Below are 12,274 nucleotides of genomic sequence, written 5' to 3'. Positions count from 1 at the left end.
CTTAACTGACTTGCCTAGTTAAATAAAGGTTAAATAAAAAACACTTAAAAAGATTCTGTGAAAGTCTCCAGTCATCTAAAATGATGTAGAATAGCATGAAATCCATTTATAAAAGGCCACATTTTCCAGGACTCTAGGCTACAGAAAATGTACTCCATGTGTGCAACTTCTGCAACCAGCCCCACCGCTGCTCTATGCCAGTACTCAAAAGCGATGATAATGCATGCAATGCTTTATTATAAATGTGATTTTTTTTGTGCGTTCCGGTACCTCATAGTCCCCCAGGTCACCCACCCCTCGGGCTCACTTTTACATGCACGTTCACATGCACACCAATATCCCGTTTTTTAAAGCCGTTTTTTAAAGCTAAACTTGCTTTTGCCTGAGTAACCTCTGGTGGCAGAGCATTCCACTCTACATAACTGAGTGACGCATTAAATCTGTTTTTGGATTGGGTACCTTGAAGAAACCCAAAAAACAAACAAAACAAAACAAAAAAACAAGAAGAACCCCATAGTGGCGTCTGGTGGGTTTATATGTCTAGTTGAAGTGTATGAAAATAAATTATACAAGTGGTTAAAATAACCCTTACCTAACCTTAACCCTTACCCTACCTATTTAAAATGTCAACTTCAATGGGGTAGAATCCCGGATAGACGTCCCAAGTATCCCGCATAGCAAGGCCCACAAAGTCATAAACCCCGCCTATTTCGAAAATGTATCTATTCAAATGAGATTTTAAACCAAACCCTAACCGTAACCACACTGCTAACCTTAAATTAAGGTAAAACATATATTGTTTGTTTTTCGTGAATTTTTACGATATACACAATTTTGACTTTGTGGCGGTGTCAACTTTTCCCTTCCCAGTTGTGTTTATTTATTTTCAGTGTATGACGGGTTCATCATGTGACCGCCAACCTCAGTCATATGACCACCCACCTCAGTCATATGACCGCGGTGTTTAGGGTTTCGTTGAGGAGAAGGTGAGTGTGGCTGTTGTTCACTGCACTACTAAGGAAGCTAGACGTTACTTTTTGACGAAAATGTGTCAGTTTGCAACTTTCACGAGGTTGGAGCAATAAAATGTTCGACTACTTCAGACGGTTTGAATCTAGGTTTCCGGAAGTCTCGTCTCTGGTTTTAGAAACTCTGTGGTTCTACAGTGTAGCAATTGTTTTGCCTTGATTCCACAGTATCACAACTTTCTTTGTCAAAGAGACGAGAGAACACCAGCATGGTTGCAACAGCTGGTTTGATGGGGCTAAAAAGCCGACTCGCAGTGCTTTTTTCGGTTGTGCTATCTCCGTGTCTATGCACCTCTTTTGGCCAGGTAAGAAACTTGACCGGTTTTTCGGGTCATGGGTTGTCTTCCTGCTTCACTATCTATGAATGTATTTTACAGTCTGCATCGTTCTGCACAGCTTTACAAGATGTATGTTACATATGTTGTAGATTGTTCACTGCAAGAAAGCATAGCAGTATAATGATTTGGGGTACAATAAAGTTATGGCCCAATAGCTGTTATATCTGTGACTAACAGTGCAATAGACTTGTTGTAAGTTTGCACTCACAGGCCGTTGCAAAGCTAAGCGACCAAAACAGATCTTAACCTCCTGCACCTCACCTCAAAATGTAGTCATCTGTCCTATGTCTTCAGAGTATAATATAATAGTAGATATACTTGCTGAATTGGTGGCATACGTGAACAAGAATATCACGTGTTTATCATGGGTGTTGTGTGATTATGTTTTCATATGATTGTCAAAAAATCACTTAAAAAAGATGGCTAGTTCGATCCACCATAATTCCATAGATTTGATTTAGCTGATACTCCGTAGGCTACTGGACCTAGCCTGGCTACTTTAGCAACTAATTTAGTCAAGTTTCTGCTTATAATTCATTTCCGACATTGTGTAGGCCATTTTGTATATCAACTATAGTTAGATACATGCAAATTCTCTTTTGTCTTAACTTGTTGCCAGAGAAGACTAAATAAATTAGTGCTAACCAGAATAATGTCTTACATCGATAGAATGAACGCATTAATGATCTAGTTAACACCTGTAAAGTTGTCTGATTCGTTTAGGGACCGGAGAGAACGCAATAACTCTAAAATAGTCAACATTGGTCCTGTGCAAAATGCCCAAATGTCATATTTTTATTTATTTAATTAACTAGGTAAGTCAGTTAAGAACAAATTCTTATTTACAATGACGGCCTACCGGGGAACAGTGGGGTAACTGCCTTGTTCAGGGGCAGAACGACAGCTTTTTACCTTGTCAGCTCGGGGGTTTCGAACCAGCAATCTTTAGGTTAATGGCCCTAGGCTACCTGCCGCCCCAAATTAAAAGCTGAGAAAACGATGAAACACATTTCTGATAATACTTCAGTTCGTCTTGGGTGCATATTTTATTTGGTTGAAATAACTGTTTGCTTGCATAAGTGTCAAAGATAAACGGGCATTCTCGTTTTCTCAAGAGATGCTGAAAGAAGGAAATTATATTTCTCCACTTCTATTCCTGAGACAATTAACACTTGTTATATAATTTTACTGCAAGAAATGCCAACATTCTGTTAATATTATACAATACTACATGTGAGAAGTTAGACCTACAGACAGTGTCCATATTTCAGTTACTATTACATTTAACCCATATTAACTTAAATTAGGAATATTCATGAATTGAGGGATATTTGTGAATGGGATATCAAGGGTGCATGTAAACAGCGTATCCCTAATAAGACCTTAAGTGGGATATGAGCTACAATCCAGAATACTGTGTACATGTAAATGTTACTGTCAAATGCTGTCTTTTTATAATTGTCACTTTCAGCCATTCTTTTTGGCTAAAATCCAATCTTCTTCCAAGAGGGAATTCTGAGGTTTGCTTTCTGCACACTCAGTTCTACCTGGCCTAACCTGGCAAGTGGCTGCTTATGCCAAGCAATGAGCCAAATTGAGATTCTCTTTCTTTCTTTCTCCCAGATTGAACCCCTGGTTTATGATGAGCAGTTGCTGTGGGTGAGTGGTGGGGCGGGGGAGGTGAGCTCCTACCGGATCCCACTGCTCTCCTTCACCCCCAAGGGCAGTCTGCTGGCCTTCGCTGAGGCCCGGAAGAAGTCTGCCAATGATGTGGGGGCCAAGTTCCTTGCCATGCGACGCTCCACAGACAGAGGTAGGCAGGCCATCAGGGCGAGCAGACAGACGGATGGACAAATGTTTTCAGTTTTTAATATATCTGATGATCAATGGGGGTCCCCCTTGGTCGGTAATTCGGCCATGATTAAATAGCTGGCCGCTAGACTAATTTAACAATCTAAAACATTTTAGCTGACATGGGTTAATTGAGTGACTGACATAACAAGAGAAACTGCTGATGCACAACCGCATTTTGAAATTGTACCTTGTGTATTCTACTATTCTAACTCTCAACAGTAAGTAAGGAATTGATCAGGCCGTCTGTTGCCCATCCTTGGTGTAATAAGTGATTCCTCACGAAACCCAGACAAAAAAATACTCAGGTTTTCACAAAATGTAATCCATTGAGTAGTCCTTTGGAGGAAGGATTGTTGATATATATTTGACATTTGTATCTAAAAACCAAATTGAGAAATAATTAAAGTTGGTAAATTTATGACATTTTATTATACAATGTAGTAATGTAGTAAAAAATATAGAAAAACCCTTAAATTAGTAGGTGTGTCTAAACTGTTGACTGGTACCGTGTGTTTTATATATACAGTACCAGTCAAACGTTTGGACATACCTACTCATTCAAGGGTTTCTTTATTTTTACTATTTTCTACATTGTAGAATAATAGTAATGACATAAACTATGAAATAACACACATGGAATCATGTAGTAACCAAAACAGTGTTAATCAAATCAAAATATATTTTTTATTTTAGATTCAAAGTAGCCACCCTTTGCCTTGATGACAGCTTTGCACACTCTTGGTATTCTCTCAACCAGCTTCACCTGGAATGCTTTTCCAACAGTCTTGAAGGAGTTCCCACATATCCTGAGCACTTGTTGGTTGCTTTTTCTTCACTCTGCAGTCCAACTCATCCCAAACCATCTCAACTGGGTTGAGGTCAGGTGATTGTGGAGGCCAGGTCATCTGATGCAAATGTGGGAACTCCTGGTGACATCACCAGGCAGGCTAAAATCCAATCCCACCAAAAAAGGCTGAAATTACAGGGGAGGGGGGGGGGGGTTTATTACATGTTTTCTTTTAACAGCTCTTACACGAAAAGGGCTTGATCAGTTTTGTAATTTCACAGTATTATTCCTACCTCATATTGTTTAAATATATTATATATAACACAGGAAGTTCACGTTTTTTTACTGCACTGGGGCTTTAACACCAGTCTGAGAGACTTGTAGAAAGTCCAAACAATGCAGTCCCTTTGCCAGCTGATACAGAATCACGCAGTATTCAAAGAATGTCATCAATACAACAGTGAATAATCAGTGTCCTTGTACCTCCGGTCTGATATCAATCACTATCAACAGATATGAGAATAATCCAATTGGACACTGGAAATTGTTTATTACAGACACTCCAAATATGCTGAACATTGTGTTCACTCTAAATTAAACATGAACTTTAGTCATCTTAAATATTCCCGTTACAGATGGACAGGACAGAGAAACTCTCACACTCGCATTTGAATCAACTTTACTTTGTATTGGCAAATCTTCACTCCAGTGCATTCGTAAAGTATTCAGACCCTTTTCCCACATTTTGTTACGTTACAGCCTAATTATAAAATTGATTAAACAATCTACACACAATACCCCATAAGGACAAAGCGAAAACGTGTTTTTAGAACTTTTTGCAAATATATTAAAAACACAAATACCTTATTTACATAAGTATTCAGACCCTTTGCTATGAGACTTGAAATTGAGCTCAGGTGCGTCCTGTTTCTATTGATCATCCTTGATGTTTTTACAACTTGGGAAATTCAATTGATTGGACATGATTTGGAAAGGCACACATCGGTCTATATACGGCGCCACAGTTGGCAGTGCATGTCAGAGCAAAAACCAAGCCATGAGGTCTAAGGAATTGTCCGTAGAGCTCCGAGACAGGATTGTCGAGGCACAAATCTGGTAAAGTGTACCAAAACATGTCTGCAGCATTGAAGGTCCCTAAGAACACAGTGCCCTCCATCATTCTTAAATGGAAGAAGTTTGAAGGCACCACGACTCTTAGAGCTGGCTGCCCGGCCAAACAGAGCAATTGGGGGAGAAGGGCCTTGGTCAGGGAGGTGACCAAGAACCCGATGGTTACTCTGACAGAGCTCCCGAGTTCCTCTGTGGAGATGGGAGAACCATCCAGAAGGACAACCATCTCTGCAGCTATCCACCAATCAGGCCTTTACGGTAGCGTAGCCAGACGGAAGCCACTCCCCAGTAAAAGGCACATGACAGCCCGCTTGGAGATTGCCAAAGGGCACCTAAAGGACTCTGACCACGAGAAACAAGATTATCTTGTCGTCTAAAACCAAGATTGAACTCTTTGGCCTGAATGCCAAGCGACACGTCTGGAGGAAACCTGGCACCATCCCTACGATGAAGCATCATGCTGTGACTGGGAGACTAGTCAGGATTGAGGGAAAGATGAATGGAGCAAAGTACAGAGAGATCCTTGATGAAAACCTGCTCCAGAGCGCTCAGGACCTCAGGCTGGGGTGAAGGTTCACCTTCCAACATGACAATGACCCTAAGCGCACACAGCCAAGATAATGCAGGAGTGGCTTCGGGACAAGACTCTGAATCTTGAGTGGCCCAGCCAGAGCCCGGACTTGAATGCGATCGAACATCTCTGGAGAGACCTGAAAATAGATGTGCAGCGACGCTCCCCATCCAACCTGACAGAGCTTGAGAGGATCTGCAGAGAATGGGAGAAACTCCCCAAATACAAGTGTGTCAAGGCTTGATGAGAGAAACAAACTATTTCATCCATTTTAGAATATGCATGTAACATAACAAAATGTGGGAAGTGAGTGGTCTGAATACTTTCCGAATGCACTGTATTTTACAACACTTTACTTACGACGAATACTTTCCTTCTCCGCTCTCCCTCTATACTTACCCTCCACACTAGGTGCCACGTGGTCGCCCACTTCCTTCATATTGGACGATGGCGACTTGGCTGACGGGCTGAACCTGGGTTCCGTGGTGGTGGATGAGGAGACTGGCTCTGTGCTGCTGATCTACTCTATTTGCTTCCACCAGTACCAGTGTGACCCTGCCAGTATTATGTTGGTGGAGAGCATGAATGACGGTCTCAGCTGGAGCCCACCAAGGAACCTCTCGGTCCAGCTAGGGGTTAAGAACTTCGCCCCCGGGCCTGGCTTTGGTATTCAGGTGGGTCACCACCGTCCATGGCTTTGATACTTCTCTTCATCTACCCTTATATATATCTCTCTCTCTCAATGTATCTAATTAAGCCTCAAAATGCAGCGTCTCTTCTGTCATTACTTGATGCTCGTCTAGAGTGCTAAATAAAGCCTTGCTCACCAGAATGTCATAAATCGATAGAAAGATCAGTGCACCATCAGTTGACATTGGTAAAGTTTTCTCTTTCGTTTCTGCTTCTCTCACAGAGCGAGGACGTTTAGGGACCAGGGAGATTTCCAAATGACATCAGACCGGTTTAAAGGAAATGTAAAAGCTGTGAAAAAGAGCCAACGTGATTTTGATAGTATTTCAGTTCGTCTCTGATGCATATTTTGGGGTTGAAAATGAAATACTGTCAGCTTTTATGTCGCTGAAAGAAATTGCACATTTAGGCTACACAACAGGTCCTTAAGTGCGCAATCCCATTCTCTCAAGATGCTGAAAATATTTATCATATTTTTCCACTCCTGTTCCCTAGACCACATTTTTATTATATTTTGGACTATAATTTTACTGCGAGGAACACTGAATTGTGCAGGAGTTAACATTTTATAATAGTCTTACAGACCGTTTCCAGACTTCAGTTACTATTCCAACCATTAGGCTACTCCGATAACAATTTGAATAATTCTGGCATCCATACAGTGCCATTTGATAATGCAAAGAGTCATCACTTACAGAACACCAAAAAGTGTTATGTCATTCATTAGGCCTGCACAAGTCTCGGCCACTAATCTCTGCCTTCGAAAAATGTTTGTTATTGTTGAACCACACCGCGTATTGGTTAAATCTTTAAAGACTCACAAGTCTTACACCAACAGGCTCCAGAACAGCTTCTATCCCCATGCCATAAGACTGCTGAATAGCTAACTAAAGAACTAACAAAATGGCCAAACAGAGTACCTGAGTTGACCTTTGTATTTTTTCTTATCTTTACTGTCTCTATGCACACTCACGGGGCCCTACACATTATGCACATTGATACTCCAACACACGTGCACTACCGTTCAAAAGTTTGGGGTCACTTAGAAATGTCCATGTTTTTGAAAGGAAAGCACATTTGTCCATTTTTAAAAGAACATCAAATTGATCAGAAATACAGTGTAGACATTGTTAATGTTGTAAATGACTATTGTAGCTGGAATATCTACATAGGTGTACAGAGGCCCATTATCAGCAATCATCACTCCTGTGTTCCAATGGCACATTGTGTTAGCTAATCGTTATAATTTTAAATGGGTAATTGATCAACAGAAAACCCTTTTGCAATCATGTTAGCACAGTGGAAAACTGTATTGCTGATTTTAAAGAAGCAATAAAACTGGCCTTCATTAGACTAGTTGAATATCTGGAGCATCAGCATTTGTGCGTTCGATTACAGGCTCAATGAAACAATGAACTTTCTAATGAAACTCGTCAGTCTATTCTTGTTCTGAGAAATGAAGGCTATTCCACAACTGAGCAAGAGGACCAGTACAATAGTGTCTAGTTTGAGAAATAGACGCCTCACAAGTCCTCAACTGGCAGCTTAATTAAATAGTACCCGCAAAACACCAGTCTCAACGTCAACAATGAAGAGGCGACTCCGGGATGCTGGCCTTCTAGGCAGAGTTGCAAAGAAAAAGCCATATCTTAGACTGGCAATTAAAAATATTAAGATGGGCAAAAGAACCTGGAAGGCCAGAATCCTGGAGTCGCCTCTTCACTGTTGACGTTGAGACTGGTGTTTTGCAGGTACTATTTAATTAAGCTGCCTGTTGAGGACTTGAGGCGAATGTTTCTCAAACTAAACACTAATGTACTTGTCCTCTTGCTCAGTTGTGCACTGCGGCCTCACACTCTTCAGTTTGCTCTGTTCTGTGAAGGGAGTAATACACAGCGTGATACGAGAGCTTCAGTTTCTTGGCAGTTTCTCGCATGGAATAGCCTTCATTTCTCAGAACAAGAATAGACTTAACTTTTCTGAAACTCGTCATTTGTTTCTGGATATTTTGAGCCTGTAATCGAAGCTACAAATGCTGATGCTCCAGATAGACTAGTTGACTAACTACATTTACATTACATTTAAGTCATTTAGCAGACGCTCTTATCCAGAGCGACTTACAAATTGGTGCATTCACCTTATGACATCCAGTGGAACAACCACTTTACAATAGTGCATCTAAATCTTTTAAGGGGGGGGGGGGGGTCAGAAGGATTACTTTATCCTATCCTAGGTATTCCTTGAAGAGGTGGGGTTTCAGGTGTCTCCGGAAGGTGGTGATTGACTCCGCTGTCCTGGCGTCGTGAGGGAGTTTGTTCCACCATTGGGGTGCCAGAGCAGCGAACAGTTTTGACTGGGCTGAGCGGGAACTGTGCTTCCTCAGTGGTAGGGAGGCGAGCAGGCCAGAGGTGTATGAACGCAGTGCCCTTGTTTGGGTGTAGGGCCTGATCAGAGCCTGAAGGTACTGAGGTGCCGTTCCCCTCACAGCTCCGTAGGCAAGCACCATGGTCTTGTAGCGGATGCGAGCTTCAACTGGAAGCCAGTGGAGAGAGCGGAGGAGCGGGGTGACGTGAGAGAACTTGGGAAGGTTGAACACCAGACGGGCTGCGGCGTTCTGGATGAGTTGTAGGGGTTTAATGGCACAGGCAGGGAGCCCAGCCAACAGCGAGTTGCAGTAATCCAGACGGGAGATGACAAGTGCCTGGATTAGGACCTGCGCCGCTTCCTGTGTGAGGCAGGGTCGTACTCTGCGGATGTTGTAGAGCATGAACCTACAGGAACGGGCCACCGCCTTGATGTTAGTTGAGAACGACAGGGTGTTGTCCAGGATCACGCCAAGGTTCTTAGCGCTCTGGGAGGAGGACACAATGGAGTTGTCAACCGTGATGGCGAGATCATGGAACGGGCAGTCCTTCCCCGGGAGGAAGAGCAGCTCCGTCTTGCCGAGGTTCAGCTTGAGGTGGTGGTCCGTCATCCACACTGATATGTCTGCCAGACATGCAGAGATGCGATTCGCCACCTGGTCATCAGAAGGGGGAAAGGAGAAGATTAATTGTGTGTCGTCTGCATAGCAATGATAGGAGAGACCATGTGAGGTTATGACAGAGCCAAGTGACTTGGTGTATAGCGAGAATAGGAGAGGGCCTAGAACAGAGCCCTGGGGGACACCAGTGGTGAGAGCACGTGGTGAGGAGACAGATTCTCGCCACGCCACCTGGTAGGAGCGACCTGTCAGGTAGGACGCAATCCAAGCGTGGGCCGCGCCGGAGATGCCCAACTCGGAGAGGGTGGAGAGGAGGATCTGATGGTTCACAGTATCGAAGGCAGCCGATAGGTCTAGGAGGATGAGAGCAGAGGAGAGAGAGTTAGCTTTAGCAGTGCGGAGCGCCTCCGTGATACAGAGAAGAGCAGTCTCAGTTGAATGACTAGTCTTGAAACCTGACTGATTTGGATCAAGAAGGTCATTCTGAGAGAGATAGCGGGAGAGCTGGCCAAGGACGGCACGTTCGAGAGTTTTTGAGAGAAAAGAAAGAAGGGATACTGGTCTGTAGTTGTTGACATCGGAGGGATCGAGTGTAGGTTTTTTCAGCAGGGGTGCAACTCTCGCTCTCTTGAAGACGGAAGGGACGTAGCCAGCGGTCAAGGATGAGTTGATGAGCGAGGTGAGGTAAGGGAGAAGGTCTCCGGAAATGGTCTGGAGAAGAGAGGAGGGGATAGGGTCAAGCGGGCAGGTTGTTGGGCGGCCGGCCGTCACAAGACGCGAGATTTCATCTGGAGAGAGAGGGGAGAAAGAGGTCAGAGCACAGGGTAGGGCAGTGTGAGCAGAACCAGCGGTGTCGTTTGACTTAGCAAACGAGGATCGGATGTCGTCGACCTTCTTTTCAAAATGGTTGACGAAGTCATCTGCAGAGAGGGAGGAGGATTCAGGAGGGAGGAGAAGGTGGCAAAGAGCTTCCTAGGGTTAGAGGCAGATGCTTGGAATTTAGAGTGGTAGAAAGTGGCTTTAGCAGCAGAGACAGAAGAGGAAAATGTTTTATTAGTTTTATTACTTTAATCAGAACAACAGTTTTCAGCTGTGCTAACATAATTCCAAAAGGGTTTTCTAATTATCAATTAGACTTTTAAAATGATACATTTGGATTAGCTAACACAACGTGCCATTGGAACACAGGAGTGATGGTTGCTGATAATGGGCCTCGGTACGCTTATATAGATATTCCATAAAAAAATGTCTACACTGTATTTCTGATCAATTTGATGTTCTTTTCACGGACAAATGTGGTTTTCTTTCAAAAACAAGGACATTTCTAAATGACCCCAAACTTTTGAACGGTAGTGTACATGCACTCATTCCATTATTTGCTCAGACGCACATACATTTATACTGACTCTACACCCACATCATCATCATCATCATCATCCTGATGCCTAGTCACCTTACCCCTATACACACCTTACCCCTATACACACCTCTATCGATACAGTATCCCTACACATTGTAAATATGGTACTGGAACTGAACCTGTGTATATAGTATGCTTACTTTATCATGTTCTTATTTTTATTTATTGTGTTTTTTGTTTTTGTTTTACTTTTATTTTTAGTATTACATTACAGTACATTACGTTATTGATTACTGGATTGTTGTGGTTAGAGCTTGCAAGAAAGAAATTTCACTGTGCATGTGACATTAACTTAAAACAGAACAAAAAAACTTGTATTCCACAAGTTCAAGTCTCTGCTCATTTTTCATGCGACTGAAATGCGGTAATGATAAATGGTGAAATAACCTACAGTTTTCTTAATCTATGTTTTAACTATTGTGATAGGCTCACGTTTTACCGGTATGGCGTACCCCCACATTTATTATGCTGGTACTCCGTACCGTTCCGTCTTTCACCCCTGCATTTCATATAATTCCCCCCGCTTTATTTGTTTGTCATCTCTACCCTTATATGAGAAGACAGCTCCTTACATTTCCTTCCTCGTGATACCATTGCTGACGTAGCCTACTTTTGTGTTGTCAGTAAGTTTGAGTCATTTCTCTCGTGATGAGCTTCTCTCTCTTTTTCAATACCTCTGCAGTTCTTTAGTGTTGTTAACCTGCCTGTGTATTTGGACACAGCAGTATTTAGCTAGTCATTCTGGATGTTCTTTCCTTTTATGAGCCCAATTTCTATCATCCCTAACCCTTATATTGTGTGTAATAAACCTCAGTAATAAGTCTTCGGGTCAATGCACCGAGGTCAGTTGTTTCGATTTGAACTGTTGTGCTTTGATGGAGTACACTATTTTTTTTTGACTGTCTCCATGTCCTCTCTTGCAGAAGCATTACCCTCCTGCCAAGGGGCGTCTGGTGGTGTGTGGACATGGCACACTGGAGGGTGACGGGGTCTTCTGCATTCTGAGTGACGACCACGGGCGAAACTGGAAGAATGGCGCCGCGCTGAAGAGCATCCCCTACAACCAGCCCAAACAAGCCCTGGACTTCAACCCAGACGAGTGCCAGGTAAAGCTAACCAGGGAGGGAATAGGTAGAAAGGACAGGAAACGATGCCACACAGTACAATACCCATATAGTTATTAGGCAACCCTTGAGTTTTACTAGTCTGTAGTTTTACTAGTCTGTAGTTTTACTAGTCTGTAGTTTTACTAGTCTGTAGTTTTACTAGTCCGATGCTTTTGTTCTGGTTTTGTTCAATAGTGATGTATACTGATCTACAATGCAGTTCCTCTACTTTTTTGTATCAGAGATTGGAAAGATACAGTAGTTAATCCTTGTAGGACAACTTAACTTGATTCATTTGACTAACAACTATTAGTATCCCTTGATGAGAAGTGCTTGAGAAACACAATTGGCTTTCTGTTAAAAGCC

At 42.7% G+C, this 12,274-nt stretch overlaps 1 protein-coding gene across 1 annotated transcript in view; it reads left to right on the top strand.

Moving 5' to 3' along the window:
* The first annotated feature begins 955 nt into the window (after positions 1 to 955).
* LOC139554273 (sialidase-1-like) overlaps positions 956 to 12,274 on the top strand; it is a 14,137-nt gene continuing 2,818 nt past the window's right edge. The window contains exons 1-4 of the mRNA XM_071367035.1: positions 956 to 1,333; positions 2,990 to 3,179; positions 6,121 to 6,383; positions 11,726 to 11,908. Of these exons, the coding sequence (XP_071223136.1) occupies positions 1,238 to 1,333; positions 2,990 to 3,179; positions 6,121 to 6,383; positions 11,726 to 11,908 (732 nt within the window). The 5' untranslated portion in view covers positions 956 to 1,237. The remainder of the gene's footprint in view (positions 1,334 to 2,989; positions 3,180 to 6,120; positions 6,384 to 11,725; positions 11,909 to 12,274) is intronic.

Source organism: Salvelinus alpinus, chromosome 26 (assembly GCF_045679555.1).
Source record: "Salvelinus alpinus chromosome 26, SLU_Salpinus.1, whole genome shotgun sequence".
Classification (NCBI taxonomy): Eukaryota; Metazoa; Chordata; class Actinopteri; order Salmoniformes; family Salmonidae; genus Salvelinus; species Salvelinus alpinus.
The sequence above is the reverse complement of the archived record's forward strand: the minus strand, read 5'-3'. Positions and strand labels throughout refer to the sequence as shown.